This window comes from Canis lupus, chromosome 6, assembly GCF_003254725.2.
Source record: "Canis lupus dingo isolate Sandy chromosome 6, ASM325472v2, whole genome shotgun sequence".
NCBI classification, from domain to species: Eukaryota; Metazoa; Chordata; class Mammalia; order Carnivora; family Canidae; genus Canis; species Canis lupus.
In genome coordinates this window covers 56,174,080-56,200,503 of record NC_064248.1, presented here as the reverse complement: position 1 = coordinate 56,200,503, position 26,424 = coordinate 56,174,080, and the positions used below count along the sequence as shown (strand labels likewise).

The 26,424-nt window shown below is 33.8% G+C and overlaps 1 protein-coding gene across 11 annotated transcripts in view; it reads right to left on the bottom strand.

Annotated features, from left to right (window-relative positions):
* The window catches only part of EVI5 (ecotropic viral integration site 5), a 194,883-nt gene that overhangs the window by 53,965 nt on the left and 114,494 nt on the right, over positions 1-26,424 (bottom strand). For 10 of the 11 annotated variants that reach the window (XM_035718027.2, XM_035718024.2, XM_035718022.2 and 7 more), the window contains 5 exons: positions 26,215-26,349; positions 23,213-23,353; positions 21,961-22,119; positions 12,461-12,607; positions 4,550-4,645 (listed from right to left, as the gene is read on the bottom strand). In XM_035718027.2, coding sequence (XP_035573920.1) covers positions 4,550-4,645; positions 12,461-12,607; positions 21,961-22,119; positions 23,213-23,353; positions 26,215-26,349 — 678 coding nt within the window. The remainder of the gene's footprint in view (positions 1-4,549; positions 4,646-12,460; positions 12,608-21,960; positions 22,120-23,212; positions 23,354-26,214; positions 26,350-26,424) is intronic. The other variant, XM_049111677.1, reaches the window with a different exon arrangement.

Below are 26,424 nucleotides of genomic sequence, written 5' to 3'. Positions count from 1 at the left end.
ATCCACTAAAGTTAAAAGTTTACATATTCTCTCTATATAGCTTTGATACACAGCGTTAAGAAAGGCATAAGTGAAGCTCCTACTAGGCTGAACAATTCGGTAAGAGATGCCATCACTAATCAAGACTAAAGATATAAAAAGAAAAAAATTTTGGATAAAATAGGAACATATATAATTTTAAAGTCTGTTTCTTTTTTTGACAGAGAGAGAGAGAAGAGTGCACACACACGCACAAGCAGGAGGAGAAGCACACAGAGGAAGATAGAGAAGCAGACTCCCTGCTAAGCAGAGAGCCTGACATGGGGCTCGAACCCAGAACCCTGAGATTATGACCTGAGCTGAAGACAGATGTTTAACCAACTGAACCATCCTGGCACCCTGGAACACATATACTTTTAGACATGTTGAATTTGACGTGCCTGTGCAACTTCTAGGTGGAGTGGTCTATTGTCCATTAAAACTACTGGTATACTCATCAAAAGACACAATATGTTAAAAAACAATAAAAGACAAGAGTAGAAATAGATATATGCAAAATATAACATCAATAAAGAACTATATATCCAAAGATAAAGACAGAAACTTAAGAGAAAATATATATACAAAAAGACTTCAGCAGGCCTTTACAAAAGAAGAAATTGAAATGGCCAGCCTCATTAGTAATCAGGTAAATGGAAATTAAAACCACAATGAAATATCACTGCATACCCACCAGAAAGGCAAAAGTTAAAACATCTGACACCACCAAGTGTTGAGGAGAATATGGAACAAGCAAGAACTTTCATATGCTGTTCTTGGGAGTTTAAACTGGTACAAGCACTTTAGAAAATAAAGTTGAAGATTTGCATGCTCTGTGATACAACCATTCCACACTACAGAAATATACACATGTGGTCAGTATAGTGCATAAGATTGCTCATAAATACAGCACTGTTCAAAACAGTCCTAAAGTGGAAAATCCCAAATGATTGATAATATTAGAGTGGATAGATACGTTGTGATGTATTCATAAAATGGACCATATACAACAATAAAAATGCTTACTCTTACTAAAATAATGTTGAAAAAGGAGAGCCAAAAAATATTTAAGAATACTCCATTCAAAATCAGAAACAGGGGACGCCTGGGTGGCTCAGCGGTTGAGCGCCTGCCTTCAGCTCAGGGTGTCATCCTGGAGTCCCGGGATCGAGTCCCACATTGGGCTCCCTGCATGGAGCCTGCTTCTCCCTCTGCCTGTGTCTCCGCTCCTCTCTCCCTCTCTCTCTCTCTCTCTCTCTGTGTCTCTCATGAATAAATAAATAAAATCTTTAAAAAAACTATCAGAAACAGGGAAAACTAAACTGTACAGATCAGAGAGGCATACAAAGATAACACAATTCTAAGGAAAAGTAAAGGAATGATTATCACAAAACTTAGGATAAAGGAGTGAGGTGTGATTGGGTAGACTTCTGGGGCACAGGAAATATTCTGTATCTTGACCTGAGCAGTGATTATATGGGTAATATGTTTACCCATATTATAATGTAGCCTTTTATTATGAACTTCTTGGTATATTGTGCTAATAATTTTTAAAATAATTTAAAAAGATTTTAAAACTATTGTTTGGGGGAAACATGGTAGGGTTGTAGTTACATAAGGATTTGTTGTTGTACAGATGGCTCCTAAGCCATGTAACTGAGACCCTTCATTTAAATTTAGCTTTTAAAAAGCCAAGAACTTGGATTCTCAGGGGAATACAATCAGAAATGATAAGACTGAAAACAATAAGGAAGAAGAGAGGCAAAAGTGAGTGGTGAACGGAAAGCCATGGGAGGAGAGAACATAAAGAGCATGACTACTCAGCAATGACAAATGAGATAAACTCAAGCAGGATAAATACCAAAAAAACTCCAATGAATTTAGCAATAAGGATTCCAGTGATTATTCAATCAAGAGCCATTTGATGCTAACATATTCCTGACAGTAAAAATTCCATGCATTTTCTATTTTCAGAAATGATGGAACATGTTATATTTCGTTTTAAACAAAACATGCAGCGTATCAGGCTCTTCTCTTTAATAACTATTTCAGAATAAATAAAACAGTGATATAAATCTTACTGTTTGTGACTAAGATGTACAGAATTTTAAGAATATCTTATAATTTTTTAAAAAGATTTATTTGAGAGAGAGCATGCGCACAGAGGGAGAGGGACAGACTTCTTGTTGAGCAAGGAGCCTGATGGGGGACTCAATTTCAGTACCCTGGGATCATGACCTGAGCAGAAGGCAGATGCTTAAGAGACTGAGCCACCCAGGCACCCCTATAGTTTTCTTGATATCAGAAAACTACAGGCTTAAACTAGAATTGCATATGATAGCATGATATAATTGCTGATTACAAATATATCATGTAGCAATACCTACCTATCTGACGTTTTTCTGAATATGTGCTACTTTACAGGGAATATTACAAAAAGAACATAAAGGCTATATTTTTTATAAACTTACACAAATCACAGTGTGTTATGATTACTTTTGACCCAGATCAAAAGATGAGGCTATAATATATATCAGTCTTAGAAATGAACCAAATTTTAAATTGAAACTTAATTCAAAGGATATTTCAAGTGGGAAGAAAATTCTAGATGTTGCAACAAAAACTGTATTATGGCTTGGAATAGAATATGAGACATTTTGAAAGAAATAAGATTTCAAACATAATGTTTTTCCCAGATTAGAAATTTACTACTTTATTAATGATTTTATTTATTTATTTATTCATGAGAGAGAGAGAGAGAGAGAGAGAGAGGGAGAGGCAGAGACACAGGCAGAGGGAAAAGCAGGCTCCATGCAGGGACTGACATGCAGGGACTGACATTGGACTCAGTCGTGGGTCTCCAAGATCACACCCTGGGCTGAAGGCGGTGCTAAACTGCTGAGCCACTCGGGATGCCCCCAAATTTACTACTTTGTGTTGTACAATAAGAAATAGGACATATAACAACAAAATGGTTAATTTTGAATTTTTTGAAAATTGCTTTGGCAATGTACAAATATGGTAAACTATCACTCAAAAATGGACTTAGAGTAGAGGCAACAAAAGGAAAAGAGGTAAGTTGGACTTCAACAAAAATAAAAACTTTCATGCATCAATGAGAGCACTTGATTGGATGAGCACTGGGTGTTTTACTATATGCTGACAAATTGAATTTAAATAAAATAATATAAACAAAATAAACCTTTCATGCATCAAAAAACAAAACAAAAACAAAAAGGCAACCCGCCAAAAGGAAAAAAACTATTTGCCAACTATCTATCTGATAAGGGACTGACACCAAGAATATATAAGGAGATTCTACAACTCAACAACAACCTGATTAAAAACTAAGCAAAGAAGTCACATAGACTTTTCTTTAAAGAAGACATACAAACAGCAAGTAAGCAAATGAAAAGATGGTCAACATCACTAACCATTAGTGAAATGCTAATCAAAACCCAAATGAGCTACCACTTCAGACTGACTATGATGACTACTATAGAAAAACAATCAACAATCAAAAACCCCAGGAAATTAACAATTGTTGGTGAGGATGTGGAGAAATAAAAGCTCTTGTGTATTGGCTAGCAAGAATGTAAAATGGTGTAGCTGCTGTGAAAAATAGTACAGCAATTCCTCAAATAATTAAACACAGAATTACCACATGATCTATCAATCCCACTTCTGGGTAAATCCCAAAGAAATGAAAGCAGGGATTCAAAGAGATTTGCACAACTATGTTCAGAGCAGCATTATTCACAATAGCCAAAATGCGGAAGCAGCCGAAGTATTTACCTATGGATAAATTAACCAAAAGTGGTGTATATATATAATATGGAATATTATTCAGTCAAAAAGGAAGGAAATTTTTTCGCATATTACAACATGGGTAAACCTTGATGACATTACGCTAAGTGAAAAGAGCCAGTCATAAAAAGACAAATACTAGGGCACCTGGGTGGCTCAATCAGGGGGCCAACTCTTGATCCTGGCTCAGGTCATGATCTCAGGGTCCTGGGACTGAGTCCCGTGGTTGGTTGGTGGGTCAGGGGAGTCAGCTTCCCCTCTCTCTCTCTCCCTCTGCCCCTCCCCACTCCTTGTGCACTCTCTTTCTTTAAAATGAATAAATAAATCTTAAAAAAAAAAAAAAAGACAAATACCATATCATTTTACTTATATGAGGTAACTAGAAGTAGTCTAATTCAGAGATAAAAAGTGGAATGGTGGTTTCCAGTGGTTCGGGAAGATGGGCATGAGGTGATACTCAAGAAGCAGACTTTCATTTTTGCAAGATGAAAGGAGTTCTGGAGACTTTTACATCAATTTGAATGTCACAGAACTGTAAACTTTAAAATGGTCAATTTTATGCTGTATGTATTTTACCACAATAAAAAAAAGGACTTGGAAATGAGTATGTGTTGAAAATAGAATCACAGTCATTAGGAGGAAGATATAAATCACTTTTCAGGTGCAGAAGTAAGAGAAACTACTGCATTATTTTTATGTGTACTTTATTATTTTCATATGGTACCTGGATTTCCAGCTCAGCAATGTGCTGCTGTAATTCAGCCACAGCAGCAATGCTATCTGCTTCCCGGAGTCTCACAGCCATCACTTCTTCTTTGTTCTAGGGCAGCAAACAAAATAAACCAAAAATAAACCATGCAATAAGTCAAAATAAAACCTGCTTCAAATTTAAAAAATAACAAATAGATCTATGATTAAATGAGAGGAAAAAGTGCCATTATTTCCTGAACTTGATATAAAATGAAGACTGAATATATAGGATTCCATCTTTAAGCATTAATAAACAGCATTCATATAAATAAATATTGCATAAAAAGCTAAAATTAAAAATGAACTTATTTAAAACAATTCAAATCACTGGTGACAATGAAAGCTGCTCACTTTTTATGCAAGAACAAATATCGAGACCTTTCAAACACTGAAATAGCTAGGACAACAGATTAACAGAGACTATGGATACTGAGAGAGTATATTAGCTAGATAATATTTTAAAATTATATTCTTTCTGAAGCAATAAATGTTAATGAGTATTTACAATATACAAAAGAAAATAAAAATTATATTATAATTCTAAACTTCCTAGGAAAAGCATAGCACTTAACTCTACCACCTCAAAATTTCACTAAGAAAAACCCCCAAACTATTCAACAATATTTATGACAAATAATACTGATCCAGAAATAACAAAATGTGAAGAAAATGTCAAAGTAGGCATGCAAAAATATTTTTCTCCTCCATTAACTTCAGTTGAAAGTTAGCAATTATTCATATAAAAAATGTATAGCATGGTGATCTTAGGAGAAATTTAGCACCTGACAGTACTATAATACCAAAATTTCTAATACCAAATTTAGAAGTGTAATAAACTTTCAAATAAAAATTCATATTTATTTTTGTATCTCAGATACGATATTGCTGCTTGACGTTAAGCAAATACTTCTTTAAATATTTTGCCAATTTGCATATGGCCACATGTATACCCACTGCTGTGCTAGTAAATGTCTAACAATCAGCTTTCTCCTGGAGGGGGTGTATGTGTATACACATACGTGTTCAAGCATAAGCTTATTATATTTTTAAATATAAACTGATACATAGGATATACAGAACATTCAGATAATAAGATAAAAAATACTCATTGCCAATTCTGTGTAGTCACAATATTCTCACAGAATGCCTTCACTGATTTTTTTCTAAACTACTGTATCCATAAGCCATCGATGGTTGAAAAAGTAGTAAGTGAAGTTTTGATATAAACGTTAAGTATTTTTGTTAGAAGATGAAAAGTGAAACAAAGAAGACTTATGTTAGAATTTCACACATTTGTTAATGTGAGAGAGTTTTTTTTGTTGATTCTGGCAATAGTAATCAAACACTGAAAGAAAATTTCCTTAAAAATTCTGTGTTATTCATAATGTGTAGGTCGAAGAAACAACCCTTTTTAAACTTTAACCTGCATTTAAAAATCTAGCACAGGAGTCAAAAGCTTTTCCTTAAAGGGCCAGGTAGTAAATATGTTAGATTTGTGGGCCATACCATGTATCACAACTATTCTACCTAGCATCAATGCAGTGTGAAGGTGGACAATATATAAATACATAGGCAAGGCTGTATTCCAATAAAACTTCATTTCCAAAAACATGCAACCAAACAGATTTGGGCTATGAGCTACAGTCTCCCAACATTTGGTCTAGATAATTTACAAAATAATAAATCCAGCCCTGATTTATAGTTTGACAACTAATATGATGTAAATCCTCCTTTACAATGTAAATGGCTCCTTTCAAGGTACCAACATACGTTACTGAACACTGAGTTGGGAAAAAATGTGCAGTAGAAAACTATTATATCGTTATTTCCACCATACAAGAGATATAAATAACTTCGAAAGCACAGATAGTGGTAAAATGTAAAAACTAAGTAGGAAATGATGAAGTTTGAGTATTTATTATTTTTGTTCTACCATAATTTAATTATGCTATATAACTTAATTGTTAATATGGCTGTTTTAATAAGTGAGTCACAGAATTCCTGAAAATTTAACAACTGGTTCTTATAAGCCTTTCCTGGCTGGCACCAGCACACCACTGTGTCTATATTTCATAAAATTCAAATCTCATTTTGTCACTCCCTTATTTTAAACACTTTATGGCACTCCACAGATCTTGAGATAATGACTCAGGTCCTTATATACTGATAAACTAGATTCTATATGATTTTACTCCTTATTCACTTCTCTAGCCTTGTATCTTACCAATATTCCTTATGACACTTACCTCTAGCTACAATGAACTTTTTAGTTCAAGCAACCTCTTGTTCCTTCTCATTTTACTCTTCACACATGCTATTCCCTTTCTTCAGTGAGCTCTATTGTTATTCCTTAACTCCTACATAGTCTTAATGCTTTAATCACTCCTCAGTTAGCCATTCTTGAACCATTACCCTAACACTAAACTCCCATTATAATGCCCTGTATACCTCCTCAATCATAGCACTACTCATATTGCATTGTGCTTGTGTGCGTACTTGTCTAAATCTTTTACTAAGAGAAATCCCCTTGAGGGCAGTAATGTCTCCAACAGTCCCAGCACCAACTTTCAGCCTGTGAGCCACCTAAAACACCTTATCCTTTAGCTCCAGTTAAGCCACTGGAAGACTGCAGCCTCCTTAGAGATTCTAAGTCAGAACCATTTGGATAAGCTGCTCCTCAATTTCTGACCCATGGAAACTCTAGAATATTGGTGCTTATTGTTATTTTAAGCCACTAAGTTTTAGAGGTAATTTTAAAAATAGTAGATAACTAATACATTTATACTCTACTAATTTTATACAATTAACAGTGTGTAAAAATTATATCAAGTAAAACTGTATTATTTATATAAATATATATAAACTGAATTATATAAATTCATAATACTTACAAATGTATATATTATAAATCATACAAAATTATGTTAATCAAGTTAAAAAAAAAAACTTCCCCTAATCTTCTCCTTCTCCAATCTAATCACCAAGTCTTGTTGGTTCTCTACAAAAACAGACTGTGCATTTATCTACTTCTTTATTTAAATGCTAATATCTAAGCCCAAGCTAGCACCTCTGTCTTGTACGATTTCCTGATGATCTCATATCAAATCTCTCTCCAACCCCACCTCAAACCTATCTCCAGTGGTATATGTGTTCTTTTAAAAAATAATTACATTAATTGCTATAAGCAATATCCCTTAATAAATGCTAAAAGTAATTGCTGAAACTTTACAGATATTTGCACGGCCTCAAAATAGTTCCCCCCAAATATTTATTAATTACTGTGGTGGTTTTAATATGCATCCATAAATTCTTTGATATTCTTTACTTGAGGAGGTATAACTTAACAGCCCTGCCTGCTGTTGGACTATGGGCTGGACTTAATAACTTGCTTGTAAAGAAGAGTAGCAGAGGAAAAAAGCTCTGTAGTGTTCGAGAAAGCAGACATCAACTTAAATGATGAAGGTTAACAGCACTAACCATACGATATATTAATATATGTCTTCTAACATGATATGTTGTGAAGGACACTTCAACTCTGTACTCTTTCATAAAATACATTATCTCAGTCCAGTCATGAGAAAACGGACAATCCTAAACTGAAGGATATTCTACAAAATACTTGACCAGTATTCTTTAATAATCAAGGTAAGGAAAGATAAGAAAACATTAAGAAACTGTCACAGATTGGAGGAGACAGAGACATAATGGGGAAATCTAAATAAAGTCTATAGTTTAGTAATAATATTGTATCATTATTCATTTCTTAGTACTGAAAAATATATCATGGTTATGTAAGATGTTAACTTTAGGGGAAGCTGATTAAAAGGTATATGGTAACTCTCTGTACTGTTTTTGGTACTTTTCTGTAAACATAAAAATATTTCAAAAGTAAAAAAAAAAAAAAACTGAAGCAAATACAACAAAACAGAAAAAAAAAAAATCATAGTTTTCCTGCCTAAAACCTTTCAGTGGCCTCTCATTGAGTAAACCCAAATTAATTAGTATGGACTCTAAAATTTTACATGGCAAGAAATGGAGTTCCAACCTACTTCCATGGTTTTATTTTATTAGCTTTTCTTTATTTTTTAAAAGATTATCTATCTATCTATCTATCTATCTATCTATCTATCTATCTATCTATCTATCTATCTATTTATGAGAGACAGTGAGCAATAGAGAGCATGAGCAGGGGAGAGAGGCAGAGGGAGAGGGAGAAGCAAGCTCCCTGCTGAATAGGGAGCCTGACATGGGGCTTTATCCCAGGACTCGGGGATCATGACTTGAGCCAAAGGCAGACGTTTAACCCACTGAGCCACTCAGGCACCCCTAGCTTCTCACCTTATAGAAGACTCAACAACCAACTTCTTTCCCGCTTTTGGATCTTAAATTCTGTGACCCTTTTCTTGCAAGGATCTTCCCCTGGCTCTTCATATGTCTGCTTCTTTCCTATTCTTCAGCTTTCACAATCACCACCTGGCATTCCATCTTAACCACCACTTCCCCTTACCTCCCACTTTATAGTACATCGTTAGGAATGATGTTATGTATTTTTTACTTCCTGTCTCACTAAACGTTGTGCTCATCTTCTTCACTACTGAATCCCTAGAACCTCTAAGACTGAGAAATAAGGGCTGCCTAAGTATTTGACGAATATGTAAATAGATGCCATTATTCTTTGAAGTCTCATAATCTCATCTCCTACCATCCCTACTTGAGAATCACTGTCCTAAAATATGCAAGTTATATCTATTTAAAATGAAAAGGTTTGGCTCTATGCTTTGTAAGTAACATAATGGAGAAACAGGTACTACTATCATGTCCGCTTGGTCAGAGTACAAAACGGTACAATCCTAAGGAGTGTAATCTAACAAAATTTCATGAAAGTACAAATGTATTTACCCACTAACCAAAAAATCTACAGGAATGTGTAGATATACCTCCATAGGAATGTGGATATAACTCAATGTGTCTGAAATTATACATGTACAAGGTCAGTCACTACACTGCTTATGGCAGCAAAACACTGGGAAAATCTATATTCCCATCAACAACGACCCAGTTACTAAGTATATTAAAGTACATCCATGCAATGGAAAACAATGTACCTTAGAAACTAATGAGAAGACTCTTGAAACACTGATATTGAAAGTTCTACAAAACATGGTGACATAAAAACATAGTGACAAAAAAAGCAAAGAGAAGAACATACAGTATGTTAACTTTCATGTAAGAAAATGAAAAGAAAAATTATGTACTTTTACTCTATAGTATTTGCCTAAAAGAAACTCTGAAAAGATGTATCAGAAAATAATAAAAGCAGTTACCTAGCAAAAAATAAAAGAAGGGGTATGTGGTAGAGTCAGGAAGAGAATGAGATAAAAGGGGAAAGAGCGTGAGCAATGCTTTCATTTACACTCAAAAAATCAAAGCATTATGAAAAAATGTGTATGTATTAAGGTATTTAAGTTTATATTACATATAAGCACCAGATTTCTTTTCTTCAAGCTCCCTTCCTGTCATTATTCCATATATGCACAGTATTATAATCAAAGTATAATATTTTTATTTTCTTCACTTAAAATCACTTATCATACAATTTTACAAATTTATATATGAATTAATATATCTTTTCTCATGGATATATAGAGATCTATGTTGGTATATCCATATATATATAGAACCAGAGAATATAAAATCTTTCTATAATCTTCAAACTTAGATTTATATAGAAAATTCCACAATCTCATTACTAAAATCTTGGGGGCTAGGTATGTCATGGAATTTCAGAATTTTTAGATTTTAGAAAAATAATAAGGTACATAAACCATACATTAATATGATCCAGTGGCAGCATCCATAATGAAATACTATGTTCAATGCTAAACACAAAGAAACCATAAAGTATAAATATCTATACAAAGTGGGATAAAATAAAAACTATAAATGGCCATTCAAATGAATTTGTGTGAAATTTATGAAAAACGCTTGGGCTTCAGTGTTTTGAATTTTCATATTGGAGATGACAGACTTACACTATTTTCACCTTTAAGTGGAAACATTCAAATTCAGTAATAGAGGGGGAAATAACATTAATATTAAAAACAATATCCTGATAATGAAAAATAAATGAACTAAAAATAAAATGAAATTTAATAATTACTTATCAACAAATTATACTATAATAATATAAAACTCAATGAGGGGCTCTTGGTGGCTCAGTTAAATACCTGCCTTTGGCTCAGGTCAGGATCCCAGGGTCCTGGGATAAAGCCCTGAGTTGGCCTCTCTGCTTAGTAGAGTCTGCTTCTCCCTCTCCCTCTGCCCCTTCTCCCAACTCGTGCTCTCTCAAATAAATAAAATCTTTAAAAATATCTGAATGAAAACGAATCAGAGTTTCTATAATTGAAGGACTAACTTCCTTGAAAAAGTTAGGGTTTGTTCCTGAACTGTTCAAGTGTAACAAGGTAAAATACTTAATTACAATGTACTAGGTGCTACGGTAACAATGAACACACTGGTCATTCTCAAAATCTGCAAAAGGTATTATAAAATATTGAATAAATCAATACAAAGGGTAAATATGGGGAGATATCAAAGTCAGCATCTATAACATATTTCACAGAATTATTAATGAACTTCTAAAAATTAAATAAAAGTTCATAATGGTTCTTAAAATTTTCTAAAATTCGGAATCTGAGTCCATTAGTTAAATTCAAAAGAATATATATTTTTTATCAGCAAATCCCATAGATTATTTCCAAAGAACACTTTGCTTAAAAGGTGCTAAAGCATTTGAGAAGGAATATTAAATCCAGTAACAGTGTGAACAACCTATGTTTAAGGAAAACTTACACCAATAATGAAAAAAGACTAAGTTTAGCTCTTTGTTAAAAATAAATCAGCACAGACAATATGACATCATGAAAATTCAGTCACATATTAGAAGGGCAAATCAAACTGATATAACCTCATGTCACATAATTTTATTTTTAAATTAGTCATATCCTTCTAAAGGGACTAATTTTAAGTTAGTACAAATTTCAGTACTGCCTACAGATTTCTGTCAGTGTAAACTGCAACATCCATGCATATTTATTAGGATGTAATTTCATCTCTGGATTTCAGTGACACTGATAAACCACTCAAGCTTCATTCTTGGTTTTTAATGACACCAGAACAAGTTGATGGAATTACAGCTTCATATGTACCATTGAAAGTCTTATTTCTTATCATAGAATAATAAGGCTGGAATCTTTAAAGAGCATCATTCCTGCTGTCCTATCATGAAAAGATGGATATCTAGTTTATTTTTAAAATCCCGTAACTACTCCTCAGTAATCTACTCTAATGCTCAGACCATAGTCATCTCTTCAGTTATTTCTTTCTCTAACACTCTCCTTCCACCTCCCTCCTCATCCCACCCCACTCCTTATCCCCCTTACTCTCTCACCACTGTTGTACTGTAAATTGATTTTTAAAAAAATTTACTTGCATTCAAATACTTTTCGATGCTTTATAAATCCAAACACTTCACACACCTCTCTAAATCACCTATATTTTTGGTTGCAATTTTAAAAGCTTTTCTTTTAAAGGGTTATAAGTCAAAAGAAAAATTGCAGAAAGATAGCAATTTTCAACTACTTGTTTAACTTAATTTCCTACACTGGCATTTAACCAAGTGGGTGAAAATGAGGTTTCCTGCCTGAAATCCACCTCACAGCAAGATGAGCTAACCCTGTCTGAAAGCAACCACTAAACCCAGTTCAGGAAAAGTGGGGGGAAAAAAACTAGCTCTTTTTGGTTTTATTTGGTTTTAAATAATGAAGAGACAAAACAAAAAGGCATTATTACATTGACAAAAACAATAGGTAGCTGATATATTTACCTTGCATTCAATCTCTGCTTGTTTGCGTTTTGCTTCACTTAATTGAGTAAGCAGTCCTTTGTTCTGTGCTGAAAGATATTGCACCTTCTCGTGTAGACTGATCACCTCTTGTTCTGCTCTTCGAAGATGGTTACTATTGATCTGATTCTAATAATTAAAAATGTAAATACTCAGACACTAAAGACTCCAAAAAACCTACAAATTTCTATCTCCCTATTTTATAAAATGATATTAGTTACAGTTGAATTTTTTATATTTACTATTTTTTATTTAATTGTTCAATACTAAAAAAAAAGTTATAAAACAGGCTTAAAAATCAAGTCATCCAAAAGAATACTTAAGGTCTATATTACAAACTCTTCCTAATTTTCTGTTTATACAATACGTATCTACAAACTTTAAGAATGTTTACACAGAATGTTTCCAGTTTCCAAAAGAAAGCACAGACGAATTGAAAAGTACCATCACCATATACTGAACTGTAAAATCCTTGGTGTCATGAAATTTGTCATAGGCAGTTCTATATTCCTCTAACATACAGAACAGTCTTTTTATGGAGCATGAATTGGTTTTGAATTCTGACGTTTTATCTGATGATTAGGCAAACCAGTTATAATATTTGAGTCTATTTCCTCATTTGAAAAATGTATATAAAAATACTTCCTATTTCGCATTTGATTGTCTTCAGTATTAAATGAGAGATCACATGGAACAGAGCTTAATATATAGAAAGAACTCAATGAATGCTAGCTATTTAATGTGTTACAATTATAGAACATACTAAAAAAATATATATAGGCCTTAAATTGGCTGACATGAGGTAGTTTCCCCATGTAGGTTTCACGTAGCCTGTTTCTCTTAACCCCAAAATATTCTATTAGGGGTCTGAAAGAAACAGTAGGGATTTTATAACCAAAGATGAAAATCTGGCTCCTCATTTTACAGTTTTTCAACCTTGCTAAACTTATCTAATCCCAACAAATTTCAGTACACTGGTATAAGCACAGAAACTACTACTTGACTTTAAAGGCTGTGTTTTAAGAATCATATGAGAAAAGTTTATGAAAGGAGTCTCATATAATGTCTGAAATTAAACAGATACTTAATAAATTCTGGGTTGTTACCTTTATTATAACTATTCTACCTCATTCAATAAAAAGAACCCTGCCTTGATTTTTAAAAATCTGCATCATAGAATAGACTTAAGGTCCAAAACTTTCTACCACTTCTGAGTTTCTTCATCTTTAGTTTTATTCATCTTCCTGTCTACAAAATAATGAACTTCTTAGTACTCAAGTACTTAGTGCTTAGATTCAAAATGTTCCACAACTTCTTTTTACTGTCTTCTTTCCTACCACTAAATACTTCAGAAGGACATACCTTCAACATAAGCTTCAAAGAATTCTCAGAGAGAACTCTTCCTCCCACCCCTCAATACAAGTCTATGACCCAAAATTATAAAACTCCACACATAAGCAAAACTGAAAATTGACAATGAGTGAGAAATTGTAGACAACAGGACAAAAGAATAGATTTTTTAAAAACTCTAGTTGGAAAATAATCATGTAAGGATTTATATGAAACAGTTTATTTAAAATTATTAGGCATAAAAAGAGAGAGCAAAAACCTAAGCAAAGAACAACTAATTATCAAAAAACATTTAGCAAATTTGGGGGCGCCTGGGTAGCTCATTGGTTAAGCTTCCAATTCTTGATTTCGTTTCACTTCATAAACTCAGGGTTGTGGGATGGAGCCCTGCACCAGGGGCCTCAGTCAGTTGTCCCTCTCCTTCTGCTCCTCCCCAACTCATGCATGCATGCTCTCTCTCTCTCTCTCTTTCTCTCAAATGAATAAATATCTTTTAAAAACCCCACATTTAGAAAATCTGAAAAATAATCAAATACAATTTCTAGAAGTTAATGTGGCCAATAATGTTTAAAAATTAAAGGGTTAAGTAGGTGATTAGCTACACTGAAAAAAAAAAGTGTTCCAGAAGAGGTCAGAAAACATAGAAGAGAGTAAGGAGTTACAAAATACACCCAATGGGGGGGTTTCACGATAAAATTGAAAACAAAGAAAAAGGTAAGATATGATTGTCTAAGAGTTGACTATAGTTGACAGTTTTTACAACTGATAAAGATATATATAAGAATCTACATTTTGGGAAGCACAACTAGTCCCAAACAGGATAAATACAAATAAACCCTCACTAAGACACACTTTAACAAAACAATGCTAACGAAGATGCAAATCAAGGGCAAAACTGAGGATCTGTGAAAAGGGAAGGTGAAATATGCAATAGACATTGCAACAGGAAAAATCTGTAGTGCTTTAAAAACTAAATTTCATCCTACTTTAGTGTATTCAAATAAACTATCATATAAAAGTGAGAAAAAAAAGTATATTTACTGTTAAGAAAGTGAGACTTTACAACTCATGATTGAAATCGGAAAGAAAACTGTTAAAGAGCAAAAACTCAGCAAACAGGCAGACAAATCCAAATAAGCACTGACTCCACAAAGCAATAATGTCTCGTAATTTGGAGATATAAAAAAGATGTACAATAATAGTAAGATATAAGATTGGAAAATGAAAGAAGAGCACATGAAGATCTTCCAAGGCCCTTACATAACTTCGAAGGAAGATGGGGATAATTATCAACATCAAACTTTGTTCAGTCAGGTGAGCATTTTTTATTTTTTATTACATAGGTAACAAACGCTAACAGAAAAGGAATTATAAAAGTCAAACCAGTAGCAGAAAAAGAAACATCATCTAAATTAATCCAATAAAAAGGGAGGGAAAAATAGAAAAAAGGGAATAAAAAAAGAAAACAATTTAAAATACATTATAATAAAGAGTTTGGATTCCTGATGTGGTTGTAGAATAGAAAGAACATTATTCTCACTCTTTCAATTAAAAAAAAAAAAAAAAAAAAAAGGCAAGCCAAAATCTAAATTCATGACTTCTCTTGAAATCAGAGAGGTGAGGTCACAAGGCAATTAACTATCCCTAAAATATAAGGACAGACAAGACAGATGAAGCCAAAGCTGTTAAGAATAATTCAGCCAGAATATAATCAAATTGGTAGAGACCAAGTGTTGACTGGCTAGAGAGTGTGGAGCCTAAGGGAGCAGGAAAGTTCACAAGCTCTTACACACTTTTTCTTCATGGACCACACAAAAAAGACAGATGAGAGTCTTGAAAAAGAGATCTCCATTGCGCAGGCTTGAGGGAGGAGAATAACAGCCAATGCGAAAGGAGCATTAAACCTTGCTTGTCTCCTCTAGGGAACATAAGCTTGAAATGGGGCAAAAAACACTATTGACCTTAGAGCACTGGAGAAACCACTACATGTGAGGAAGGGACAGGACGATATTGTGGACCTAGGACTATAGCTGGTGGTAGGGCAGGAGCACCAAGAAAGTCAAACACTCTAGATCCAGGGACACTATGCAACCTAAGACTAAGGCTTTATTAGAAAAATGGGCAACACTTCTGCCCCTCCAACTTCCTGTAAAAAGTAATAGTGGAACACTTCTGAATACTGAATCTCTGAAGTGCTGTGCAAATGGAAGACCTAAAGACACTAAGAAAACCCTCTGGCAAACCAGCCCCCATTCTAAAAATAAGATCATGCTAGAGGAATTTGAAGCCTGTGGTGCAATGAGGGTAACCACAGAAACAACAAACCTCAAACCCAGCCCAACTCCTGACTGTATTAACTCAAATCCCCCACATTAAAGGCCTAGCAGAGGAAAAGGTATGCCCATTTCCAGGCATAAAAACTACTTACCTAAGTCTATTGTCCTACACAAGATATTCAGTTTTCAACAAAAAATTACAAAGCATAGGAAAAGATAAGAAAAAACAAAACACTACCAAGAGACAAAGTAATCAACAGAATTAGCCTCACATATGACACAGATATTAAAATTGCCTGACAGGGAACTTATAATAACTGTGATTAATATGCTAAAGGCTCTAAGAAAAAAGTGAAAAGCATGCAAGATCACATAATTACTATCAGCAGAGAAATAAAAACTAAAAGAATCAAATGGAAATGCTAGAAATGAAAAAACACAGTAGTAGATGTGAAGAATGCCTTCAATGGCTCATTAGACTACTCACAGAGTGGAAGAATCAGTGAACTTAATGATAAGTCAATATAAATATTTAAGTCAATAGATACTGAAATGCAAAAAGAACAAATAATGAGGGGGAAAAAAAGAACAGATCATCCAAGAGTTACCATTAATATAAAATAATCTAACATATGTGTAATGGGAATCCCAGAAGGAGAAAAGAGTATGGATAGGGCAGAAGAAATATTTGAAGAAAGAATAACCAAGAATTTTTCAAGTTTCATGACAGGCACAAATACATAGGGCCAAGAAACTCAGGATAAAAACAAAGCAAAAAAAAAAAAAAAAACAGAAAACAACAAAACAAAAAACAAGTCATTTCATCTTTAAGCTCCTAAAAACAAGAGATAACCTTAAGGGTAACCAGAGGGTCAAACACATTACATGCAGATGAAAAAACCAGAATTCTGGCTTGCATGGTTTCTGACAAGAAGAATAACTTACACCATTGAAGAAAAACAAGAAACAACTCCAAATACAATATCCAGCAAATATGCATTTTAAAATCGAAGAAATACTTTCCCAAAGAAATAAAAGTACTGCCAGCTAACCAGCAGTACAAAAATGTTAAAGGAAGTTCTTTAAGCAATAGGAATATGCCACCAGACAGAAACGCAAATCTATACAAAAAAATAAAATGCCAAAATGCAATAATTGAAGGGAAAATGTTAAAATTTTTAAAAATTTCTCTGAAAGGTAATGATTAAAGCAAAATTAGTAGCACATGACATGGTTGACTATATGTAAAATATATGAGAACAATAGCACAAAGAAAGGGGGAAGAACTGGGAATATACTGTTGAAAGGTCCTTATTACATGTGAAAGGTACAATATTATTTGAAGACAAGCTCTGGTTAGATGTATATTGAAAAACCTAAAGAAACTAGTAAAAAAGAAAAAAATGTACGGAGTATAAATAAAGACAATTGTGGAGATAAAACGTAATTATAATAAATGCCCAAAACCCAAGAGAAAGTAGAAAAAAGAAGAAAAAAAATACAGATAATGGAACAAAGAGAGGATAGGCAGCAAGCTGATAAATATTAATCCAAACTGAATCATCAAACATGTACTACACATGACAGCTAAAAGAGACCGAGACTGCATTTTTATAGCTTTATTGGGATGTCCACATCATAAAATTCACCTAAAGTGTACCTATACTTCAGTGGTTTTGTATATTCACAGAGTTGTATGATCATTTGTCAGACTGGATTTTTAAAAATACATACCTATATGAAGTTCATCAGAATATAATAAATAGGTTGGAATTTAAAGGATGGAAAAGATATATTAAGGCAAATGCTAAACAACAAACAGCTTAAATAACTATGTTAAGATGAACAGACTAAATCAAAATGCATCATGAAGGATAAAGAGGATTAGTATATAGTGAGATTCATTTTACCACAAAAGAAATAACAATTATATATTTGTATGTCCTTCTAAAAGAGGCTCAGAATATTTTAAGCCAAAAAAAATTATTATTCTGAGGAGAAATAAACAAATCCATAATCACAACAGAAAATATCTACTAGTTAGTATTTCAAAGATAAGGTGACACACACAAAAACTAGGAAGGATATAGAAAATACAAACAATACATTAAATATATTTAAGATACATTAAATAATTAAGAAGTTTGATCTAATATAAGACTCTACAGACCACATTCTGTGACCACAAAGCAAGTTAGTTAACATAATGACATAAACTACTAATCTATACTTCTGGAAATAAAAGAAAACATAATAGGAGTACAAACAAAGGGGAAAAAGATGAAACCCAAGCAACATATAATAAAAGAATATAAGGAATAGAACTAAATTATACAGAAAACAATGGTATTAACATGGAGGACCAAAAAAACTAAAAACCCAGTCTTTCGAAATATATATTTTTTTAAGATTTTATTTATTTATTCATGAGAGAGACACAGAGAGAGAGAGGCAGAGACACAGGCAGAGGGAGAAGCAGGCTCCATGCAGGGAGCCCGACATGGGACTCGATCCTGGGACTCCAGGATCATGCCCTGGGCCGAAGGCAGGCTCTAAACAGCTGAGCCACCCGGGCTGCCCCCAGCCTTTTTTTTTTTTTTTTTGCCCCCAGTCTTTAGAAATATTAAAAATGGCAAGTTTCTAAAAAATATGGTCAACTTCTGTGTCTTTCCAAGAAAATACACAGGCACAAATAAACACTATTAGAAATGAAAAAAGAGACAAATATTGATCCAGTAGAAAGAAAGGATATTTCTTTAAAAACTACTCTGAACAACTCTAAGTGATAAATTTGAAAATTTAGATGAAATGGAAGGGAAACATTAACTTACCAAACCAGACTCAAGACAAAAAAACAGAAAACCTGAAAAGACTTGTAACTTTTCAGTAAGTAGGATTGATAGTTACTATTCACACAAAACAAAACAAAAAGATAACACTGTTTAAAGGAATGGATTCCAGTAAATACTGAAGTGACAAGTAATTCAAATCTTAGATAGTATTTTATAAACTATAACAAAAAAAGATAAAATACAATCCAATTAATTCCATGAGCTTTTTATAACCTTTCTATTGAAACTAGTAAAAGCCTCCCCCAAAAGAAAAATTGTACATTTTAACTTAGGTACAAAAAAATCCAAAATATTAAAAACCTGAATCCAGCCATGTGAATGCGTTGTGTACATCTCTGTACCTGTATATTGACAACTGTACCTCAATATAACTAGTTTGCTTTGCAGTCCTATGTATTTTACTTTATGCATTAAAAAACCATTATTTTTGAGAAAGAGTCCAGAGGCTCCAGACTGCCAAAGAGGTTTATGGTATTAAAAAAAAAAAAAACAAAACTCTGTCCTGAAGAAACTCTTAGAGCTATCCACTAGGAAATATGTGCAAGAATGTTCAGAACAGCACTATCTGTAATAGCAAAAACTGGCACACAGAAAGAAGAGTGTGGTTCAATAAACTAAGATGTACTTCCTCGGCATTTTCTAAAAGGCACTAAAATTTTCTAAAATTAAGGAATTGAAACTACATGTATCAACAAGGACAAATCTCTTAATCTGGATGCTCTGTATGGACCATCACTAGTTCGAGCACTGGCATTTAGGAAAAAGTGCCTTATGCCATTCCTCTTCCAGCAAAATCCATTCAAAATCACTCTTAGGTACAATTCAAAGTACAAATTGTTCAAGCTTTTCCCTAAACTTTCTAGTTGGAATTTATTTTCCCCTCCTATTTTCCATAGCAATTTCTATTGAACTCTTTATTTTTTTTTTAATTTTTTTAATTTTTATTTATTTATGATAGTCACAGAGAGAGAGAGAGAGAGAGGCAGAGGGAGAAGCAGGCTCCATGCACCGGGAGCCCGACGTGGGATTCGATCCCGGGTCTCCAGGATCGCGCCCTGGGCCAAAGGCAGGCGCCAAACCGCTGCGCCACCCAGGGATCCCTCTATTGAACTCTTTAATTACCAAATTTCAAAATTACACATTTTCCAATTTTATTGAGATATAATTGATATATATAGTGCTGTGTAAGTCTAAGGTATACAGAATAATGACTTGATTTACATATAGTGTGAAATGATTATTTAACAACCATCATGTAATATAGTGAATTATAATAAATGTATTTTGTGCATGCCTGATTCCCATGTGCTAAGTTTTCTAATGGCTGGACGGTGGTTTGTATTCAAAAGTTCTCAAAACGATGTTTGTGAATTTGATTCGTTCACCACTTTGAAATAAAACCTAGGGGTGCCTGGGTGGCTCCGTCATTTAAGCGTTTGCCTTCTGCTCAGGTCATGACCCCCGGGTCCTGGGATTGAGCCTGCCTTGGGCTCCCTGCTTGGTGGGAGGCCTGCTTCTCCCCTTTCCCTCTCCCCCTGCTTGTGTGCTCTCATGATCTCTCTCTCAAATTAGATAAAGTCTTTAAAAAAAAAAAAGAACGATAAAAACCCTGAATATAGGCTTATAGGCTGTATTGCATCTTTAATGTGTGTACAAGGAGATAAAAATCTTTTATGAAATAAAACTTCCCAATACAAAAGCTAGATTTCTTTATTTTTTTTTTTCAGATTTTATTCATTTATTCATGAGAGACACAGAGAGGCAGAGACCCAGGCAGAGGGAGAAGCAGGCGCCATGCAGGAAGCCCAATGTGGGAATCAACCCCAGGACCCCAGGATCATGCCATAAGCCAAAGGCACACAGATGCTCAACCACTGAGCCATCCAGGTGTCCCAGAAGCTAGATTTCTACTTTTCAAAATTTTACTGTTATTTTTAATTATAATAAAAATACAAGAAAATAACTTTGAACAGTGTAAAACAAGGTATATTGTTTAACCTAAAGGATTTACAGATTCGTGTGACCATATTCAAGTTCAGACAATTTTACCTATAGGTATACAGAATGATACGTGAGTTAACTATGCCCCCTACTGACTAAGTACTTAGAAAACCAACTAACATTACAGAGAATACAGAAAGAATATGGTCCACACAAATGTACCACATAAAAATTAAATATACTTTATAACGCAAGTGAGTTCCATTAAAAGAATTTTGCAGATCTTAAATCAAGTATATTTAAGATAGAATTTATTACAGAAAGGGGAGACTTGAGAAAAAAGAAGTATAAATTTGGAATTAACTGCTCAGAGTCACCACATTACACATACGGAAGCATCATTCACATTATATTCTACGCCAATTATTCTCAACCAGGAGCAATTATGTCCCCTAAGGACATTTGGCAATGTGTGGAGATGCTTTTGGTCATCACAACCTGGGGTGGGGAGTACAGTGAAATTGGATCTAGTGGGTAGAGGACAGCGATACTGGTAAACACCCTACAATGCATAGGCCAGTCCCCCAAATAAAGAATTACCTGGTTCAAAATCTTAAGAATCAAGGTTGAGAAATTTTGCTCTACATGAATATTTCCTCTCAACTTGTGCAATAAGGCAACAAGTTAAATACAGTTTTATGACGTGCTTAAACTTTGCCGATTGGGTCAAAGAAAACATTAAAATCTCTGATATCAAAGACTACAATTTTTAGCGGTTTTCATTTGGGCTAGGAAATTATAGTCTAGACAGTTTCATATATCCATCTTTTATATCTATTCTACACCTATTCTAGAGATGATATAACCTGTGCATAGATTTTGACCTGCTCATGATGTTTTTTTTTAAGGGGGGGGGGGGGAGAATCTTAAGAAGGCTCCACACCTGTACTCCTAAGGTCATAACCTGAGCCAAAATCAAGAGTCCAAAGTTTAACCAATGGAGCTACTCAGGTGTCCCATGCTAATGGCCATTTTTTAAAGGTACTGGGCTTTCCCATCATACCTGTGTTTCCATTTCCATCATCCTTTGTTTAATTTCTCTTATTTCTGCCTGAGTTTCAGCTTCTCTAAGTCGAATGGTCATCAGTTCATCCTGTAACTCATTTACAGCATTTTTCTTAGGTGGGTCTTTCCATCTCCCAGTAGTACGAGCTAAGTGGCGCTAAAAGACAGAAAAAATTATATTGCAACAAATATTCCCAGTATCAAAATAAGAGCTAACTTTCCTGGAACTTATTTCATGTCCAGTACTATATTTAGCACTATATATACATTATTTTATTTAATCCCCAGAAAACTTTAATAGTTATGTACTATTATCTTCATTATACAGGTCAGAAAATGGAAATGATGATTAAGTAACTTCAGAAAGGTCAATATAGCCAGTAAGTGGCAGACCTGAAATACAAGCTCAGATATAGTTCAAATCTGTTTATACTGTGGATCATTGTATAGAACACAATTTTCACCCTAAATTTATTATGACAGATTTCCAAATTTTTAATGAAATCCCAAGAAAAGAAAAAACGGGGCCATTCATGAATTAAGGAATATTAGAAATGTTCTCAAAGTATCCATGGTGAAGCATCGGTTTTGTTTTTAATTTACAGTTTATTGCTGCCTGATACTTCTGGGAAAAAAGAAAAATGTTGTGGCAATATCAAGGACTAATTTCAATCTTTGCTAGAGGTAACCCTACCCCAAAATTCAAACCAAAGTCACTAATCTGAAATGATATATAGTGTTTTTTATTTTCCTCTCCTGCTTCTAGATTCTGTTTTTTGGTTCCTTATCAGCACTTTTCCTCATATGTGAAAAAATCTGTGGGCATATAAATGCCTGATTTTGTGAAACAACCAATTTTCAAAAACAGTTTACAAATGTATAGACAAATTTATATTGGTGTCATCCTGCTGTTTCATACTGACCAATGGATTTAATATCAACAGAAAAATGTCCTATATAAAGGAAAATTTTCTTTTCTCTTCATTAGAAGAAGTTACATAAATCACAATGGTACAATAACAACAACTTGAGTTGATCTCTATTTTATCTTTTTAATTATATGAATTAAAAAGGAAGAAACAGCTTAAAGGTTCTTTCAATTTATAAATGCCTTCATATTTTTGCATTTAAAGAGTCTCACTTTAAACTCAAATCCTAATGATGATCATCAGCACTTCAAACTCATACAAATTAAACATTTAGGCTTCACCTGCTTTTTAAAAGCGCGCAAAGTATACTGACTGATATACCTGCCAGTGTTCCTCTAAATCCTTGACCTGTTGTCTCAGTTCTTTCAATCCCATAATAGCTTCTGCTTCTCTCAGTTTCACAGCAATGAGCTCCTCCTGAAGCCTTGCAATGTTATTTTCATCAGGAAAAGAGTTGTTTCTCTAAAGCAAGAGAAAATTTGGGATTTTTAAATTTAAAGAATGAAATAAAACATATGCTGTAAGAACTATTTTGTCCCATACACAATTATATTTAATTTTATACAGTTTTACTAAAATATAAATCACAAACAATAAAACTTACCCTTTTAACGTACACTAGTCAGTGGATTTAAGAGTATTCACAGAATTGTACAACCATCATCATGATCTAATTTCAGGACATTTTAATCACCCCACAATGAAACCCTATACCCATTAGCAGTCCCTCCACATTTCCCCTCCCTCAGCCCCTGACATCCACTAGACTACTTTCTGTCTCTGTGGATTTGTCTATTCTGAACATTTCATAACAATGGAATCACATGATATCTGACCTTTTATGATTAGCTTCTTTCACTTATCATGTTTCAAGGTTCATCCCTTTCTTTGACAAATAATATTCCATTGTGTGTGTATGCTACATTTTATTTATCCATTCATTAGTTGACAGAAATCTGGATTGTTTCCATTTTTTGGCTATTATGGAAATGCTGCTATGAACATCTATGTAAAAGTGTTTGTGTGGACTTATGTTTTTAATTCTCTTGAGTTTATACTAAGGAGCAGAATTGCTGGACCGGATGCTAATTCTACACTTAACTTTTAAGAAACTGTCAAACTTTTCCAAAGCAGATGTACTGTTTTACATTCCCACTGGGAATGTATGAGGGCAATTGTACTTAATTTTGAGGACACAAAAAGTCTAACTGCTTTGTTTAAGAAAACAGTAATCAGAGTTTTGAAGCAACATAATTAAAATGTTTTTAACATGGCAATAAGCTTACTAACCTCCGATTAGGACTCCAAACAAAGCATGAACATCACTTATATTTTAAAGACTTATAGAAAAGAATAGTCCAAAATCTATTTGTAAAATAGATTGTGTACAATACAAAATACAAAACGTATTTTCTCAGCATGTCACTTTGGAAAGGAGTATAAAATCGTTGAACATTAGTTATTATTTATATCAAGATTAAGAAATTAATACTAAGGTGATCTACATATTTGCTTAAAGAGTACAAGATCTAGACTAATCTCTTACTCCACTGAAAGACCCAGTCTAGATACAGGGTAGCCCCTATTACACTGCTCTGGGCTATGACCAACAGATCCTAAATTAGGCCACAGTAAAAGCTCCTTGGGTAAAGTGGGGTACTACTAAGATTTCAAGCACTGAGTCTATGAAATTTTATAACTCTAAAATATTTCACAGTAGGACATGAAGATTTTAGCTCCTAGAGATAATGAATAAAGTTATTCTTGCCAATTAAACATTTTTACTGTGGACTATAAATACTTTCTCGATTGAATACCAGAAATTTACTGTATATGCATAAAAAGAGAATCCTGCAAGAAGAAATTAACCATAGGAAGCATGAAGACTTCTAATTTCCTCTCTATAATATGAATACCAACAGACCTATTTAAGAACTCCATTTCTAAGTTGGATCCAACGACATTTCTTTCTACCACATACTCAAAACTAACAAATTGAGATTCTTATCTACATTATGGTACGCGGAGTACTCCTAACTTAGAAACCAAATATTCTCTTATGCATTTTTTATAACTCTCTTGCTGCCTTTTTCTCAACAAATAGGAAAATAAATTCTCTAAAAATAATATAAAAATCTCAAGCAGATCTCTAGCAAAATTATTCCACTACTTTTTTTTTTAAGATTTTATTTATGAGAGACACAGAGAGAGAGGCAGAGACACAGGCAGAGGGAGAAGCAGGCTCCTTGTGGGGAGCCTGATGTGGGACTCAACCCCAGGATCCAGGATCACAACCTGAGCCGAAGGCAGACACTGAACCATTGAACCATCCAGGCGCCCCAATTATTCCACTACTGATGGTTGTTACACCCTGATTTCATTAAGAAACAGGAACAACTTGAGGCTGTCATGTTCATTATTTATAAGTCTTTGATTTGATAGCTAGATACTACCTGGTAAAAAGAACAAAGAGCCTAAGCCACCAATGATTTTATAGAGGACAAAAAAGAGATTCAGGGTTTGTGATCTAGAACACAGACTCTCAAGTCTGAAAACTATGAGAAACCTAAAAACATTTCTATTTCTAATACTTATCTAATCCTTAAAGTTCTTTAGTAACCTTGAAAAGAAGTAAATTAGCTTCTGTAAGTACACTTTAGGCTAAGATCTTCCCATATGTCCTGAAGTGGCTTATAGCAGCTTGGAAATTTTTAACAGTAACACTCGGATGAAATTTTTTTTGAAATGTTTATTTATTACTCATATCCTATCTCTTACAGATAAAGATACACTATTTGAAGACAACCATTAATATATATCCCCTAAGTTTCATTTAAATATTAAATCATCTCAAAATAACCGTGGCTGCTTTCCTCTAAAAGCGTTCCAATTTTTTTTTTTAAACCCTTAAAAAAGGGGCTTTGAGTAGTATGGCAACAACAAAGAGTAAGTGAGAAGCTTATTTTCTTTCTCCTTTTCTCTTATGGTAACTAATGTGTAAGGTTTCCAATGTAGAAAAACACCAAGTCCAATTTAACTGTTCAATAAGTACATCTATCACTTCTCCTCTAATTTGGGAATGACAGGGATCCCTGGGTGGCACAGCGGTTTGGCGCCTGCCTCTGGCCCAGGGCGTGATCCTGGAGACCCGGGATCAAATCCCACGTCGAGCTCCCGGTGCATGGAGCCTGCTTCTCCCTCTGCCTATGTCTCTGCCTCTCTCTTTCTCTGTGTGACTATCATACATAAATAAAAATTAAAAAAAAAAAAATTAAAAAAAAATAATAATAATTTGGGAATGACAGTACTTATATTGTTCTCACCTTCTCTATATCCAGGACTTTATCCTGCATCTCCTTTAGTGCACACTGAGACTCAGCTTCACTCAGACGGGCTTGGACCAATTCCTTCTCTAGTTGCAGCACAAAATCTTCATTGTAGTTGGAATTGCATTTATGCTACAAATTATAGGCATATAATGAAATTTCATAAAGTATGAACATGTACATACAATAAAAATAAGTGCAATTACA